The sequence below is a fragment of the Carassius gibelio genome, chromosome A16 (assembly GCF_023724105.1).
Source record: "Carassius gibelio isolate Cgi1373 ecotype wild population from Czech Republic chromosome A16, carGib1.2-hapl.c, whole genome shotgun sequence".
Taxonomy (NCBI): domain Eukaryota; kingdom Metazoa; phylum Chordata; class Actinopteri; order Cypriniformes; family Cyprinidae; genus Carassius; species Carassius gibelio.
Genome location: NC_068386.1, coordinates 13,793,414 through 13,812,356, shown reverse-complemented (window position 1 = coordinate 13,812,356; position 18,943 = coordinate 13,793,414). Strand labels below are relative to the sequence as shown.

Below are 18,943 nucleotides of genomic sequence, written 5' to 3'. Positions count from 1 at the left end.
TTCCTGCTGCCCCCCACCCCGCCGCCTCCTATCTTCATCTCACTCGTTTATTAATATCGTAAAGCAATAACAACTGTGTCACAACCCAGATTTCAGGAGTATAATCAACGGGATTAATTCAGAAGACGTGTGTTTCCGCCTGCTTTCACGGCTTTTCTTTTGGACCCTCATTCTCATGCACACGCATGATCTTCTTTTTGTTTTTCGTTTTCAGCCAACTCTCATCTGAAAGGGGGTTGTGAAGTACAAAATTAAGTGATTTAGCCCCTAGACAGGGAGAGAGAGGGATGCAGGGTCTACTTGAGAAGAAACAAATGACGGTGAGCAGAGGTGGATGTTGGGACTTGGGGGTCGGGGTTGTTGAGTTAAAGATGGAGGGATGAAAAAAGGAGTGGGAGTGGGAGTGAGAGTGAAGGACAAAATGCCCCTCTGGCTGCTGTTAAACCTGCCAACACAGCCAAGACTTACCATAGCCCATAGTGTGACAGCATGAAAGTGTGTGTGTGTGTGTGTGTGTGTGTGCGCGCGCCTACAGCATGTGGGCCGTGGGAGTGTGTGATGTTCTTAAACTTCAGGCCTCTTGGACTTTATGAGCATCACATACCACATTAGGCAGCATGGGAGTTTGAGTATGTGTGTGTTTGTATGATCGCTAGCTGATTTAAACTAGCAGATGACTCCATAAAACTTTATAAAACATAAAAGAGTCAAATCCACCATCTGTATTCGTTCACAAGACCCCTGTGAGCTAGTGAAGACATGTAAAATGTAACTCGGGGTTAGCTTATAGGTCGCTTCATCCACTCCTGTCCGGAAATTTTGAGCGTGTGCCAGCTAGTCCAAGCCTGCTCAGAGTGTCTGAGTAAGAGTGTGTGAGCGCATCTGAATGCGTATGTGTGTCATTGTCCCCCGCTGCAGCTGTATAGTTGGCAAAAAGTCTGGATGGTACTGCTCGGTTGGGATATTTCATGAGTGAATGAGGGCTCAGCTAGCCCTTTTATTTCCAGACTGCAGCCGGTTTCACTGGAGGACTGTTGTTTTTATAGCTCTTTTTATCCTCTCGTAGAAAGCCTTGTGACATATAGGCAGTACAAATGAACTAAAACATTTTTGGGGGCTTTTTTGAGCAGGACTTGACTGAACTGCTGAAAAATGCATAAAGAAATCTGTTAAGGTAATGCCTTCAGGAAAATTCGAGTCAAACTGCAGCTCCAAATCATTCCTTGGCAAGATGCAAATAATTGTAATATATTCATCCCATGGTGCTCCGTGTCCAGAGCAATGGCAGTTGTGTAAGAGTGTTTCTTCAGCTATGAGATCTTTTAGCCCTGTGGACTTTTAGAAAGTAATCAGTCTTAAAAGTAACTTTTTATACTTTGACTAGTTTATTTAATTTTTGATAAAACTACTAACAATCTCCAACCACAGGGATATTCTGTCATATTTTCTGAAAGTAATGAAAATTTCCACCACATCCCAAATGATGTATTGTGTTTAATAATGTTCTGTTGAAGGTGCTGGAAATCCATTTTTGGAGTAAAAAAAGAAAAAAAATTATAGCTACCATTTTATGCATCCTAAATACGCACAACTAAATTATATTTCACACTTATTCAATAATTTGACAAAATGACAGCTTGTCTGAAAAAAATCACATTAAAATTGATATTTGCTGAGCCCCCCTTCTCCTTTTTTCTTTCTTTCTCAATCATATTCATTGACACTTAAATGAGTTAAAATAAATGTTATAAATAAATGTTATTATTAAATCTAGCTTTAAACAACCATTTTAATGTAAACTTTATATAACAACAAAAAAAAATAATTTGTTAACATTTGTTAAAACTATATAGTTAAGAATTTAGATTTTTCTGAAACTTTTACTATATGTATATTTCTCAGAGTGCATAAGCTTGTGTGTGTGTGTGTGTGTGTGTGTGTGTGTGTGTGTGTGTGTGTGTGTGTGTGTGTGTGTGTGTGTGTGTGTGTGAGCGCACACATATGCAAGTGACCAGGCCATGCAGAGAAATGCATTCTGCATAATAATGACACAAGCACAATACTGTGTGTGTGAGAAAGAGCTGCACTTTTCTGAGCCAATGACTGCTAATGTCCCCAAGTGAATATTATACACACACATCCATACAGACCCAGTCAATCCGCCTCTATTCCCTTATTTGCACATAAACCTTACGCTATATTGCTTGGCAGAGAGACATAAAGGGCAATATATAATGGATAAAGAGATAAACTGGGCTTGAGAGAAAAGAAGGAAACTGATGGAAAAGAGAAGGAAAAAGAATTGGAGCGAGTGAGACACGTCCATTTTACATTCCTCATCATGACAATACTGCAGAGAGATGAGATGAAATTAAAAATTGATGTGAGTAAATAGTTTTAAACGTCCCAAAAACTGAGCAATGACTTGAGATTCAGAGACAGCAACAGACAACTAGAAGAAGAGTAGAGAGGAAACATGAGACTTCTGAAAGTGAAACCAAAGAACTTCAGGGGAGATTGAAGGAAAATATGAACAAAACTGAGAGTGATAAACAGGCAGGGCGAGAGCAGAGGTAATGAGGGAGAACAAGGAATTTTGGTGGGCTGAAATAGAAAAGTGAAAAAGATCTGCTATAACAAAAATGCAGCACAGCACAGATGCAAAGTGCACAAATCAGCAGATCAAGAGAGAAATTATAGAATTTAAAAAAAGAGCCAAAGATAGACACTATTAAGTAAAGAAATTAGTGCTCTGACCAGAAATGGACTGGGTATAGGGACTACTGAGGGAAGTAATCTGCAAGAAAATTAATGTTTCAAGAGGTTTAATTCGACTAGCACATTAAACTGCTATTTATAACACATAACATAAAGTATGCTATCTAATGTATAATGTTTTGGAGATAATATTTCTGGCCATGATAATGCCAGGTAGTTTTTATATGAAATGCTCGTCTGATGCGAGTGTTCCAGCAGAAAATTCTCTGACCTGTCAACATATATTTTTTATATCAATTATATGTTGGACAGTTCTGCTGCTTTCAAACTGTGAACAGTTTGTCTGGTTTTATTTTTGTATTTTTTTTTTCAAATTATGTTTTTATGTGTGTTTGTGGCAAACACTATATATTTGAGGAAGAGAATTGGCAAAGAAACGTCTGATTAAGCAAAATCAAAGCATATTTGCTTAAGCATTAGTTGTTAGCTGCAGCCCTAAAAAAGACAATAGAGAGCAGAGAGACTAAAGAGGGATGGTGGTGTAACAATGTCTGTTGGAGGTGGAAATAAAACCACAACAGATTTTCTGTATGTAAATGAGCACAAAACAGCCGCCGGCATCAGATTTGGACACCTGGACTGAACGGCCTGCTACAGAGCACCTGGCGAACACACTCACAGCTTCCCCCTACAAAACATAGCCCACGGCAACTACCGTGAAAATCACTTTCCCCTACATCACAGATACCACATCATAACTTGAGCGACCAACAGGAGGAATAGCTACTGTACGTGTAGAGGTGTGTGTGTGTGTGTGTGCGTGTTACACAGATAAAGCTGAGGAGGTCAGAAGGCAATAGGGAGTGAATGGTGAAAGTTTTTGCAAAGCTTAATATGACCAAAAAAAATCCATACGGGTGTCAGAGCTGCAGCCTAAGTTTTCCTCCAGGACATGAAACTAGAACACTTTTATAATGCCATTACCAGCCATATTAGAGACAATCGCCTCAAAATTAGGCCTTCCTTCAAAAGGATAGTACACCCTAAAATGAAAATTCTAACATAATTTACTCATCCTCACATCATTCCAAATTTGAATGACTTTCGTCCTTTTGTGGAGCAGAGAAGATATTTTGAAAAAAAAAAATGTCATCCATACAGTGACAGTTGGTTCCAATGTTGTTTTGGACCCTACTGACTTCCACTGAATCAACCAAAACAGCTGAAACCTTCTTCCACATACTGCTTTTGTTTTTCACAGATGAAAGTCATACAGATCTGGAATGACATGAAGGTGAGTAACGGATGACAGAATTGTCATTTTTTTGGAAAAACATCTTTTACCCTGAAACAACTGCCTGCCTGAAATCTGTTTTCTGTAAACGGAACCTTAATAACCAATTCTGTTAACTCCAGCAACATCCACGTATGCACATAAATGTCGCTATCCATCTCCCACTATATAAGCAATCTTTTTTTAATTAGACAATTTCCTGTAGCTGCCAGCAGCATTCCATAGAGCTTCATTAGTTCAACACAGAAACGGTGTAGGAGAACCATGCTTAATTAAAGTGGTATATACTGACCAATTCCACTCATCCTGAGGTGCTAGCGGCTGATATTCACCTCAAAAAAGTGACTCCTACAGATTTGTGTGTTTGCATCAGAAATTACTGTTAATATAACAGCTTGCACAGCAATGTGATTTCCCGGCGAGGCAGAGGGGGGTGTGAGTCATCCCACCTGTGTGCAAGAGATGATAACATTATTCCTTTTTCAGATGAGTTGCGAGATTGTCGAGCGCCCCAGGTTTGGTCTCAGGAGTACAAGAAACAAGACTTCCAAATCTCCTGCACAGCCACAGTCATGCCTGCATTCATTCAGACTAAAAACCTGCCTGTCTTTTCATGCATTATCCTATTCTCGCTAAGAGATCTCTCAGGAGCCGAGTTCTTGCAGTCACCCATCGTCAAGGTCGCAAGTCCGGGATGTCTCAGCACCTCGCGCACACCCCTTGAACCGAGACAATCTCGGAAACGTAATCCATTGTTAGAGGAAGTAATCTCCTGCTATCGGAGCCTTGGGCCAATTCTGCCCACCAGCCCTGGAAGGACAAACTCTCCTTCTATCGGCAGAACAACAAGAAGATGACCTCACGGTCTCTACTGTTTTCTACCAAACAATAAAGAGTCTAAACACCGCAAGCGCATACTAACAAGTGCTGCCCTCGTCCTCGAGGCATGCCTAGAGATTTTAATTGTGGAAATACCAGCAACTTTTTGAAGCTTTTGGTCTTGTGGTATAAATTCATTACGGCTAATGAAGATTTATTTACCGCTTACTAATTATCCAAAATCAAAGGTTAACTCCCAAGCCTGAATTCGTTGTTCTCGGGTTGGGAAAGAGGACAGCGTTGTGCTGATGCTGCAGTGTTGGATGGTTTTGTACTGTCTGGCTCTCATCCATGTTTGAAGTGCTTATCAATCCTCTCAAACCACCTCAATTTGTTTTTAAAGTATTCTCCAGATAATCATTATCACTGAGAGTTTCCTGTTAGGGAACTCTATTGCCTGACCATGCAGTCGATCCTCTCAGTGTGGCCCTTGACCCCAAACAATGGTGCAGATCGTTTTGAATACAGGGAAGTAATTACCTACGTTTAATCAGGTCCTCTCATTATACTCAATTTGAAAATTTGAAAACAGCAAACAGCAAACATTTTGAGGCAGCAAACATCATGCAGAGTTGGTCAAGACAACTTTGACCTTAAATGTTTTTAAAACAGTAGAAAAAGCCTTGAAGTTGTAAGGATGGATGGATGATAGATAAGATTAAAACAAATTACATTTTGTGGACCAGGATTAAAGAACAATTCACTTCCCAGAATGCAATTCAGTGCATTCTGTCTCTGTCTGTCATTGCAGTCGGGGCTATTTTTCATAACAGTTACCTTTGAAAAGTTTCAGTTACAGTATCTGTACCTTCGTTAATTGAGCTGAAATAAAAAAAAGTTGTCTTGGCACCTAGCTGAAATACGTTTGAGCACTAAAATAAACTAGAAATAAAAAAAAATAATAATAATAATTAACAAAAGAAAACTAAAAAAAGATACAAATTCAAATGAAAACATTACAGCTACTTCAAACTATGAATTACAAAAAGATTATAGTAAACAAATAATACTAAAATGACACTAGTTTCTAGTTTGATTTCATGTGGCGTGTGGCTAATTCAATTCAGATTCACATTCATACTGTATATTAAAAAGGAAGCCAATTCTTCCGTTCTGGATGTTGCACAATCCTGCAACTCTCATTTAGCAGCCACCTGCCGAGCGCTTCAGTGGGCATATCAGTGAGAGCAGAAGACTGGGATGGAAGTGTGATTGTGTTTGTGTGTGCGAGCGCTTCACCCCTGACCTGCCACTCAGCTCCAGACGGGTGGGTGGCCTGAAGTAAAATGTCCTCATTGATCATCTGTTCTCGCTTTGTAATGGTGCCATGTTTTTGCTGTTTATTGCAGTCACCTATACAAGTAGTAGTTTCCACACAAGTACTTACTCTAGTCTTTCTCTCCTTCTTTAATGTTCCCACTGGATGCGGGATCTTTTAGCCTCCACTGATGTGTTGCTCTTTCTTCCCTGCGATTCTTCGACGATCTCAGTTGTTTCTTTTTCTTCCCTCCATCTCTTGTTCTCCAGTCTCCTCCGTCAAGTCTGGTGCTGTGCACACTAGCCTCTTTAACTTCCCATTCTCCACTGTTTCACAGACCACTGAACTGTGTAGTGTAGGTGCTGAGACCTTCACGCTGTTCTCCTTTAAACCTTCAGCCTTTATTCCTGCCTCTCTCTGCCCTTACAAATATGTACCATGGTAACTGGGTGTTTCTTCAACCATGGGCACTTCTGGCCCAGAGGACATTTAGAAAATGTACTCTCTTAAACACTTTTCACACTCACTAGTTTATTTAATTTCTCTACTGACGTCATTCAATAGTGTTGATTGCATGCATCAAAGAAAATGTTTTGCCGTTTTTTTTTTCTGAAGGTCATGAAAATTCCTACCACAATGTAATTCCAACTCATCTCAAATGAGACATGAAACATGTGGTAATAACATTTTGAAAAGCATTTTTTAAATAAATGTCTGGCTCGTTTACCTTAGATAAGATTTCACAGTAATGTATCTTACAAGTGAGGTCTTCTTGACATGAAATCCATTAGAAAAGCAGCAAAAATAAATGAAGGGATAGTGAAATGTTTCCGAGACAGTTGGCTTTCACGTATAACATATATAACAAAAAAGAAAAAACCTTAAACTCTACAGTCTAAACAATCATCCCCAGGGACATAAAAGTGAAAGTTGAAAAGACCCCTAGCTATAGTATTTTGGTCATTTCCCAATCATTTTCCCCATCTTCTACATAGGATTTCCTACCTCTTACAGTGCCTATCAATGAAAGGGCACAAAATTATAAAATAGCTAGAAAAATTTGTTATTTTGGCGAAATCTATGATTAGAATTCCTTTAATGGATCTTATTCAGTCCTTTAGCAATTCTAAATAATAAACATTTAAGGTGAAGTGTACAACTTCTATGCCAACAGCATCACCAAACAAAATTGTTTGAGTTAACAAGGTTAACACCATGATCTTCCAGCAAGCTCAGGTGCCTCTACCAAATAATTAAGTCAATTCCCAAAGAGATCTGAACCCTGGAAATGTCTTATAAAAATGTTTTGATGCACAGTTATAGCCATGGGAAAGAATATATATATTTTTATCACTCTAGCTGGCACTAGACATTATTTTTATTTTTGAATAAAATATTTCCAAAGTACAAATTTCTGTTGTATTAAATATGATGTGGTTTCTTTAAGTGGACAATATGAGCAACTTTTTGAGCCGTTTTCTCAGATGGCTTTCAGCCATTTTTCCCCCTTTTTTAACCTTCTTAATTCAAGACAAAATAATGGGCATTTTTTTATTTGTTATATGGCACACTGTGTTCCATTTTGAGTATTATTTGTTTATTATGCTTTGTTTTGGATAGCTCACTAACATTCTGTAATAGCGTTTTATTTTACAATTAGGTTTTCATACCAAAATTATGGTAAGATTTATGAAGCCAGAAATATGACAATGTGTAAATCTGAATTATAGACAAGTGTCATTTAACAAAATGGAATATGACGTGGCACTGACAAATTGGCTGAATTATAAAAGCCAGAACTGGTACTAAATAAAGAGACGTTTGGGAGGCGAAAGAGCTGGTTATTCTTGCTGAGCTGAGCCAAATGATCAGATCTAAACTAGTATCAACCTGACTGCTTTCAGACAGGTTTCCTTGTGTCTAACATTGGCCAACAGATAGCCCCGCCCCCAAACTCCTTTCACACCAGTGGCCATTGTTGCTATGTTGAGCTGGTCGGAAGGATGCTTCAACAAACAGAACAATGTTTGGACATTTTGCATTTTGCCATTTACATATTTTGTGTTTATTAAAGTTGTCTCCGCTGGGATTAGAGATGGTTTTTAAACTTCTAAAAACACACACTTTGGCTTCCAATAAAGGAAAATAAGTCAAAAATCCCTCTCGTCCAATCCCCTCTTCTTCTCTTTCAATCTCTCTCTCTCTCTCTGGGCTAGGATGTGCTGTGGTCAGATTTGACTCGCGGCTCAGACACACCTGTCCCCAGTGAGAGCAGCTCCCTCCAGCCCTCTGCGCTCATCCACAGCCTCATTATCACCTCCACGCTCTCCACATAATGTAATCGGTGCAGCCGGCATTAGTTTCCCTCTCAAGAAGCTATGAACCCTTTCACACACACTCCATCTGGAGCAGGGGCCCATTTTAGTTCTAATGGGCCCTTCATGCAATCAAACATAGAGGGCTTTAGTTGCACTTAAAACTCCTGTAATTACCGCAAAAGCCTGGGACCTTTACCTCATGTGGGTAGGGAACAGAGACACGACAGGAGGCTTGGAAACTGGAGGAAGGATGAGGCAAAGAAATGAAAGCAGGAGTGAGAGAAAAGAGGTTAGGGGCAGTTAAACAAGCACAGGGCACAGTTTGCAAAGTCATGGCAACTCTGTCCCCTGTACGGAGAGATGTTCACCTCTGTGGCAATCAACCACAACGTCCACTTAAGTCTGGCTCGCTCTCCTCTCCACCTCTCTTTTCATGTCTCAGAGCCTCGTCTTTCATTTCTCTCTCTCTCTCTCTCTCTCTCTATATGAGCAGCTCTGTTCTCTCGAAGATAAAATTCCACAAGGTGATTTTCTTGCTGTAAAAGAGAACAAAACTGAAAGAATTTAGCTCATGATTTTAGGAAATTGCCAGAGTGAGAGATGATTAAAAGTACTTTTTTTTTTTTAATCAACTAGTCACAAATATTTTAAATATTATCTGAGAAATGTTCACATTCTAAAAAAAAAAAGTGCAAGAATGTAGAACAATGTACTGTATTAATATGAAGGATATTGCACTGCATTGGGTTGTGTTTTAGGGTTAAAAGAAATGTGGGCAAAATTAATGGATAATGTCCGTGCAGCCTATTTAACCCTAAAGGGCTAAAAGTGATATTAAAAAAAAGAAGAAAATTGTCAGTTAATCAGTTAACTTTGACCGCCCTAAAAAAATATTTTTCCACAAATCGACCCCTTTTTTGCTGTCCCATGTGGGTCCCTGTATCTAAAATTGGAAAGCCTCCATAAAAAGTATTTACAGTTCATTATTTAAGAAATTAAGAGTCATATCTGGGGTCCTTGTTTTTTTTTAAGAATTCAAACCCCCAAGTTACCGTGACCCATCCCTTTGCTAAAATACCAGTTATCTTAGCACTCAAAAAAACTCATTTGAGACTGCTAAATTTCTATCTGGTTCTCAAGCTGTGAAATAAAGACTAAGAAACAATGCATATTCTGCAGTCTTACAAAGACATAGTCAGGCACCAGACAGCAAATCTGCCACTCCGACGTCTCGCAGGACAAAATAAAGAAAAATTAGATCTGAATCCGACTGCACTTCACATCCGAAGTCTGAATTATTGACACCTCATGTCTGGTGAGGTTTTGCCTTCTCACAAGTGACACAGACAGAATCGGGTCCTGAACGAACAGGCACATTTCAATAATTCACACTTATCAGAGAGCAAGCACTTAAATTCCCACAATGAATGTGCTTGCGTTCAATCAAAGCGAGCTGCAGAAACAGCTTGAGAGTGATAACCCTGAAAAATAAGCCTGTTTAATTGGTGCACATTTCTGAGTGTGCTTCATTAGGATAATAGTCATTCTTCTGGGACAGATGGAAGATTTTTGGTTTCATTACAGCGGTGTGCTGGCCGTGCTCAATAACATTTGAAGTCAACTTGACCACAAGCGTCTTATTCATTATTTCTGTCATTTAAAAACCGCACAGTCTTCCAATAACCATCTCTTCAGCACTGAAATGAGACATAAAGTATTGCGTCTAATATGAATGACCGCAGGCAGGCAGGCGATGAGAGCGAACAAGAAAATGAAAGGAGTGTCCAATCAGTCAAATCAGATTGAAGATAATTACGGTGAAATATAGTTACCGAAACATGCCACCTGCGACAAACCCAGCCTCTGTAACGGCTCCATAAAACACAAAGATGAATCCAGCCCTTCCTTGAAATGATTTATAATAGATCTATTCCTCCCTGTTTATCGCATCACCCTTAAATTACAGGTGTTCACGAGTTTTAGCACACATATGATTATTACTCGCGTTTTCGCTTTTCTATCTTCTGTGTTGTTGCGTAACAAATAGGATCCCTAAAGGAACAACTTTTTATATAGGACTATAAAATGTGTAATCTATTACAGTGAAGCTGGGTAGATACGTAACAGTCTGCCACCAGCTTTCCCTCTATATGTCGTCTTTATTCGTCTATTCTGAGCCTGGGTTTAGAGTTCACTGTGAAATGAGAGTAAAAATAGGAAGCGTGTACATGAAGGCTTTACTACATCTCTGTTTTTAACATACTGGTAGGAGGGCTTCCATTGCAATTAAATGTCAACATTTTTATTTTACTGCGGGAATTACACAACCATACACTGGAATCAAACGATTAAACCTTGGCTTAAGATAAAGGCTTCCTCATGGCATTACAGAACAAAGTGTCAAGTGAAAATACCCATTTCTGTCCTACATGCACTAATCCTATAGCTACCCTAAATAATGCACCAATCTGAATAAGACTAGGAAATCAAAAGCTCAAAACAAAAGACGTACTTGATTTCCATGCCCCATATATTCAGGGCCCCAGACTAAAAAATGGCTAGGGAGCTTGTGAAATGTAATTTTTAGGAGCCAAATGTCATTTTTAGTTAACAAAATTGTCCAATAAAGACTGTTTTTCAGAAGTAGTGTGGTTCCCATTTAATCCTGACCATATTTGTGTCATCCTTTTTTCTTTTTTTTTTTTTTTTTTTTTTTACATTTATCACAACAAATATCTATATTAAATAACAGATAATCATTCCTGGTCATGTCAAATCTGATATAACTGAAAAAATTAATCATGGTTTAGAGCCGTAACTCTGATGAATCTGATTCATCCCACTAACTCGCAAGCTACTTTTGTGAATGTTTTTGACTGACTCATTAAAAAGAACTAGTTCATAAGAGTAATTTATTTACAAATCAGACATCGAGTCATTCTGTTCACTGTTGCACTACTCACCCACGATTCACTGAATGAGTTTGATTCAAACCACTAACTCACAAGCTAGTTTGTGAATCTTTTTGACTGACTCATCAAAAAGAACCAGTTCATAAGAGTCATTTGTTAACAAATCAGACATCAAACTCGTGCTGTTCATTGGTGTAAAAAAAACCTAATAACTAATAACTAAACTATAACTGCCAAAATGGATCCACAAAGTATTACCAAATGTTGCCAATGGCTATTACATTTTCAATTATTGTCATCATTTTTTTTATTATTATTTGTTGCATTTGAAACCATTTGCAAAATATGAAGCTCTGATTTACTAAATCAATAGATGTTTTTAAACCTTTAGCCACATGACTAGTTATATCAAATTATATAATAAGACAGCTATTATAACTACAATATGTAATTGCATTTTACTGAAACCCCTATAAATTATCTTAAACTGTGCAGCTATTTTTATACTTTTTTTTTTCAATTTTTCAATAAGGAGGCAATTTGGCCCTCCAGCAGAAGCAACATTGACAGAGTCCCAAAAAATGATGAGAACAGATTTAAACGAATGGCTTTCATATTGCTTGCCATCAAATAAACAAACAGAGATGATTATCTGTGTAGGGCCAGTGATGAGAGGGGACAGGCAAAGAATGCAGCATGGAGAATGCTCATGTGTGTCAGTCAGACAGCCCTGCAAAAAAGGGCATGCAGAGGGAGAGAGATGGAGAGAAAGACAATGAGAGAGAGGCAACAAGAGAAAGAGGGGCTCAGATGGAGAACACAACATGAGTCTGCAGGCCTGTGCCCAAGGGACACACACAGTCACTGAGCCTAGTACATTTAGTATTTGTTGAGCTGGGGGAAGGGGCAGTCTTACACACACCTCCACACACACACTGTTCTATATGTTTCTTTTCTCCTCTCTCAGGCTATGATAGAATGGTTTCTTATAGGTTCAAGTCTCTTCCTCTCATTATCCCAGTCACTCCATCTGTTTCCCTGGCAGTCCTCTACTTTTCCACCCCATTTACATCTTTACCTCTTGTTCATTGTCTATTTCTCTCTTTCTCATTCTGCTTCAGTAAGTACAAAAATCATTTCATCTCACACACTTTCCTTCTTTTTCCTCCCCATTCTCTCTTCTCCATCTCCTCCTCTTGCTGCAAACTAACTTTTCCACGTTTCGCTCTGGAAACAGGAATGAAGATATGGCAATCTGATATATAAATTCTCTATTGATTTAAATGAACAAGGGTCGTGATAATCAGTTGTCTCCATCCTTCTTATCCCCAATCCACCCCCACCCCCCTCTCCTTTACCTTGTGTCACTGGAGAGATTAATGACAGTCATCTCCATAGCTCCCTCTTGACCCCCGAGGTCCAAATGAAGAGACGAACTGACATTTGACCAATGAGTAAACATAAATATACCTATAAATCCAAAGCCTATGACCACTAAAATACAATTATACACAATTCTACACAGTAGCGGTTTTAGGCACGGGCGAACCGGGCAGCCGCCCGGGGCGTCATTTTTTCGTGACACATTGGGGGCGGCAGCACGAGCAGATAAACAAAAAATCATCTGTGTCCCGAAGCGGTTTTTCGTCATTTATATCATTTCACTGTGTGTGGAATTAGCAAATTGGCGCTCCCTGCAGCTGCCGGCGCCCCTGCTTGCTGAAAATATCCACTGAAGTTTTGTGTTGTGAGAGAAGTGTAAGGGAGTGGGGCGAGAGGCGCGTGCGACGTTTCACCTCTGGGTCTCTCTCAAATGGAACGGACAGGGCGGGGGTGGACGGGGACGGGGGATCCACACTAGTAATATAATTAATAATAGGCTAAAGTCAGTCACACACCTCGACTTTCTTCCAAATAACGCACATTTCATTCATAATGTTATAATACAGGCCTATAGTTCCTGCAAATGAAACTAGGTAATACAAAACGATTATGCGGTCATCAAGGTGAATTGGTTTAGTCTTGACTTCTGGTCCTGAGTGACAGTTGGGGGGATGGGAAATCTGCTGATTGTCGAGTGCCAAAAAAACAGAGATGGAGAAGAAAAGGTCAAAGCCAGGTGCCCAATTTCGAAAAAAAAAGAAAAGAAGAAGAGGAGAAACGAGCAAAAGATAAAGGTATGCAACTATTGTCTCTGTATGATTACAGTATCCATTTCATGAATGAAAGGCTAATGTTAATTGGTGGTGGGTATAACTCTTTGTTAGCCTTTTTGCTATGATGCTTGCTTGCTATGCTTATACAACAATAATTTGGTTTCAACTCAATCACGAGATCTAATTTATAATATTGTGCTTTGCAATAAAACTGTTAAAAGTTCAGTTATTATTTCCATCAGTTGGTTTAACGTTAGGCCCTGTAAATAACCAATGGCATTTTATTTGCTACACAGTATGCTAAGGATAGTTTCCTAAGTATAGTTTTACAAGTCACAACTAAAAGTGTGTCATGCGTATAATTTGAGGCAGTAACCTAATGGCACCTCCATGAAAGTTAGATTGATATACAAATTTTGGTTGAAAAATATCCTGAAACCCAAAAAATTTTTGTTTTTGCCTATACATATAATTTAAAGTCATTTTATTTTTTTAAACAACTGAGTCCCAGTGACCATAGCATAACGTGAATAAAATATAATTTTTCAATGTATTTTTTTTTACTATTTGTTTCTATGCTCTAAACAATGTGATGACATGGGGGGGGGGAATAAAATAAATAAATGTTTTTTATTTCCGGGTCTAGGAGGATATAGCGTGTAATGACAGACATTTAGTGTGTAAGAGCATGTTTATGTAACCCTTCTATTATGTTTTGAGTCAGACCCTAGGCTGTTTTAGCTTTATAAAACATTATCCTATGGTCTTTTGATTTCAAATGCAGTTAAATTGCAATTTCAGGGGCACTTCTTAAATATTTTGGAGCATCCTCTGCCACTGGTCAGGATGAGCCAACCACCTCCTCCGCTACACATGTCTCCACAAATATCTGATATTGAGGATGAAGACCTCTTTGCCTCTACTTCTACCCAGCATGAGCTTTCAGGTGTGCATATTGTGTGTGTGTGTGTATGTGTGTGGGCTACAAGACAACTGCAATTTAATGTAATTTTAATATTTCTGATAATTTATGAGTAGGACTGTGTTTTTTCACTGCTATGTGTTTTGAGTAATATGCCAATATGCTGTCTGATAGAAATGCCTGGAGCTGAACCCCCACTGAGCCCCACTGGCCCTCACATCTGACTGACAGGATTCGGACTGAGCTGGTTCACAGAGGACCAAGTAAAGTGCCACCTGGCTTTGTTTTCCGTAGGAATGAGAGTAATGTGAGAAGTTGCCACCACTAATATTTTATGAAGACATTAGTAAGTGGTGAAAAGATGGCAAGAAGTTGGCTGATTTATTCAATTAAGAACAACAGCCTCTTTTGCTTCTGCTGCAAATTGTTTTCCAAGAGGAACATCAATTTAACAAGTGCAGGAATGGCAAATTGGAAACATGCATGCAATGATCTCACATCATATGAAAACAGTTGTTATAATAAAATATTGCTGTTTGTGCAGAACTTTGTTTGCTATTTTTTTTTTTTTTTTGTGGGGGGGGGGGGGGGGGCGCTCGAAAGGGGTCTCGCCCAGGGTGTATTTCAATGTAGAACCGCCACTGATTCTACATACACAACCACATAAAGCAAGAATAGCAATGTGTAGCTGTACAGAAAAAAAAATTATTATTAGACAGTATAAAACCAATCTATCTTGAATGCTGCTGGCAAGAATAAGAAATATTGGTCATTCTGATAAACGTTTATAGATCGACATTTAGTCTTTGCGTTGCTTGGTGAAGCGCCAATAAGCGCCTGATTAGCTTTGTTTTTTTGAATATATACGAACTAACTGTCGACATTTCTCCAAATGTAAGTTATAAATGGGTTGATGATGGAATTTAGATCACAAGAACGGATGCGATTCACCCGTAGGCACGAGTTAAAGACACCTAACAAAGTGCAACCGCATTTTCTTTTTGTCCCAGGCTATTTTCGCTTTTGCTTAATAATTATTAATTTGAGCCTCATCTTACAAGCAGATGGCACAGCTTGAAGAGAAGAATTAAACGGCCAGCTAGTATCTTCAAGATGCTCGTGTAATCCAAATCCCTGGACAACGGCAGATGCACTTATCATGCGATGGCAAGCATGAAATAAGCGGCCCGTGTTGGGATTTGCTCTGACACTCTTGTATTTGAGACTGATTTGGGACAGTAACCCTTGCGCAGGGGAGCCCAGTGCGGGACCTCCGAGCAGCGCGAGCATGATTATACCTGCGCTCTTGTAGCCTACAGACTGTCGCAATGGCCATATACGTAGGCTACACCTCGAGATCTCAAAGCACACCGGGAAAATAAAAGAACATTATTTCAAAGCACCGTGCACAGTATCTGAACAATGATGCGCGCGAGCAACAACAAACAACGCTGAATGCGCATATGCGTAGAAACGCATCTGAAAATGAATCGACAGACACGTGTGTACTGTTCATGCAGTTATTGAGCGAACTCCCTTTATTATAAGAGTAAAAGGAGTAAGCAGAGGTGCAGGTGAGTGACGCAAACTACTGACCAAAATAAACGACAATTAGCCTGCATGGACTGCACGTACAGTAACAGAAAAGGGTGAAAACCGGAACAGAAAGAACTTTGAGATCAACAAAATTTCCCTTTCGTATAAATGGCAAAAACGGAAAATAACGTGATTTCTAACACATGTAACACTGCCGATGTGCTGAACCCACGTAGGGCATATTGTAGGCGATGTATTTGCATATATGGCTATTCAATACAATCTCGCGATGGCAACGTTAATTAACAGATGAATAGATCTCTCTAGTGAAACATCTGTCCGCGTTCAAGGCAAGTTCACTTTCTAAAGTGTTTATGGACTGAATAAAAATAATCTTACCTGTCTGCGAATAGGACAGGAGCAGTAGGAGAGAAAGGGGAGCGCAGTACTTCCAAAAAGAAGAAAATGCCATCATGTGTGTTATTCCGATCTCTCTGGTAATTCCTTTCCCTTTGACAGGAATTAGAATGACATGTGCGCGCAGGCTCTCACCTACGAGTTGTGTCTTTTCTCAACTCCAGTGTTAGCTGGAATCGTTGTGTATTGCATACTAGTAGCCTACTCACACATGCACACTCAATCTGCTACACTACTCAGAATGAAAGGTGGAAATGTAGCAGGGCCGTTTTTTCTTGGCCTCAGCCACAACCAATCGGATTTGACAATGACCGCGGCGCAACACCAAATCATGGGCGGGGTAAAGTAGACCTATCATATTATAAAAACCAATAACCGTTTGTTTTTATCAAAAAGACAATGTGCTATACAGTTCATAGCGCCATAACTGCTATTGGAACGAGTCCCAGCCTCCAAATGAACCGCTCTTTATATTAACTTGATGAATTACAGTGGCGATCAATAAAGTTTTGAATGTTTTATATAAATAATCCGACTTTACTGGAAGACTGAGCTTTTTAATGAATCTCTAGCGTGTAATGGGGAGTCAGTCAGCAGAGATAAATGACAGAATCACTGACCGGACCAATTCAGAACAAGGAATTAGAAAGTGATTCATTCAACTATGTGACATGACGGACAGAATCCACGCGATCGTTAGCAACCAAGCTGGGATGAAACCAGCACGAGCGCGACTTGAACATCTTCCTCGAACTCACTTCACTGGCATAATTAAAACCTAAAACAATTCATGGGCTTTATAGTTTAGTTAACGTTGAGTTTGTATTCAGAGACATCATGTGGTGATTTACAGGAATAACATTGAGGTTTTCGTGTGTCTGTCTCTGAGGAGACTGGCTAGTTGTCACAATTTTAGTCTAGAAAATGTTTTTCATGTCTTAATATTACTGTAAAATCCTAAATACAGAAAAAGTTTGAAAACTGTTATCATCCAGGAGGGTAAAATTATTCCATAGGACACACTTTGACCTTTTTGGAATTGGGTAAGTTGTCACATTAAATATGCTTTAACTAGTTACAGGCTTTTCAGCAAAATGTAAGCAATAAACAACAATTACTAAGCACAAATATTCCATTTAAAAATACATTTAATATCGCAGACTCAAAGTGAAAAACATATGCTCCAACCTATTAATGAAAATATTCTAATGTCTTGACTACTTAATTCAGCTTTTAGGTTCAGATCTACCTTCATTAGTTATACTTGCCTGTTAGAATGAAAAAATATATGGGATTTTAATTAGTAGGATGTAATTCATAACAGTTATGTTAGTTTAAGAGACAAATAGCCTTCCTAATATTATCTGAAACACAGGCTTTGAGCGTCAGATACAAATTACATTCATTTGAACATGACCGCATGTTTGTGGTAGATGTTAAATTATGCAATAGCAGCAGGAAAACACAACCTGTAAAAAGAACTACAGGCTTACTGGCTGCTCCATATTATGCCTTGTTTTTGCTGTTGCCTATTATATATATATATATTACTCCTTTGTCCAATTATAATCAATTGTAAGATTCTAGAAGATTATGGTCACAGACAAGCTAGACATCAACAGCCAGAAAGTCCCTATGCAGGATCCAAAACACATTTGTTAGCTTCCATGGTTGCCAGAGTAGTTTATAATTGGCAAGTACACATCAAACCTTTTGGAAGCGTTTGGTCAGAGCATAAATAATTTGAAAGCAGAAACATGCATACAAAGGAATCTGCAAAACATTTAATTGAGAAAATGACTTTTGACAAGCACCTTAGCTGAGAACCTTGAGACATGAAATATATTATTTCCACACATCAGTATTTCTAATACTAAATTGCATCTCATGGCATTTTGAACGTTACTATTTATTCACATCCCTTCTGAGTAAACAATGATGGGGGAAAGGCGGTCTCTGTTAATACAGCTCTAAAACTGCAAGAGAACGGTGGGCATTTAGAGCTTTTATTGCTTTCAGACTTCTCTTTTATATAAAAAAAAAAAAGTCCATTATCTAGATGATGTAAATGTGAAATGCGTGACCCTTTGGAGATTTTCCTGCTGCAGGCCATTTACTTTGAAGAGCCCCAAGAGAAAGCAAAATTTCAAAATTGGATTTTTTCTTTTAGGTCCATATCCATTTCAGATGTCTGTACTCCAAAGAGCTCGTCATGCTAATATATCCTCTTGTTCAAGGACTTTATGAATAACCACTGGATAGAAAGAGAGATATGGAATAATTTGTGTAATAATATTGTTCTTCTTGTATTTCATGGCATGTACCTTCGTTAATGAACTGTCATCGTTAAGGCACACAAAACACAGTTATTAATGGTGGCCTCTGGTCAGCTGCACACTGTAATAAAACCACACGAAATGAAACACAAATATAGCAGACAGAAGAAAATGAGTAGCTATGATTAAGTTTACAGCGATTAACTGCTAAGGTTAAAGCATTGGAGGGTAAAATTAAGAAACAGTTGTGATGTGGT

General features: G+C 38.8%; 1 protein-coding gene and 1 long non-coding RNA gene across 3 annotated transcripts in view; one reads left to right on the top strand and one right to left on the bottom strand.

The window, feature by feature from the left end:
- Window positions 1–16,670, bottom strand: part of LOC128030696 (cell adhesion molecule 4) — a 121,624-nt gene extending 104,954 nt beyond the window's left edge. Inside the window, exon 1 of one of the 2 annotated variants that reach the window (XM_052618536.1) lies at window positions 16,393–16,670. In XM_052618536.1, coding sequence (XP_052474496.1) covers window positions 16,393–16,468 — 76 coding nt within the window. In that variant the 5' untranslated portion in view covers window positions 16,469–16,670. Of the gene's footprint in view, window positions 1–10,299; window positions 10,534–16,392 lie in introns of those variants that run through there. The other variant, XM_052618537.1, reaches the window with a different exon arrangement.
- LOC128030697 (uncharacterized) lies at window positions 12,905–15,003 on the top strand. The gene is made up of 3 exons (XR_008187944.1): window positions 12,905–13,556; window positions 14,337–14,481; window positions 14,632–15,003. It is a non-coding gene; the product is annotated as an uncharacterized LOC128030697 (long non-coding RNA).
- Window positions 16,671–18,943: the final 2,273 nt, after the last annotated feature.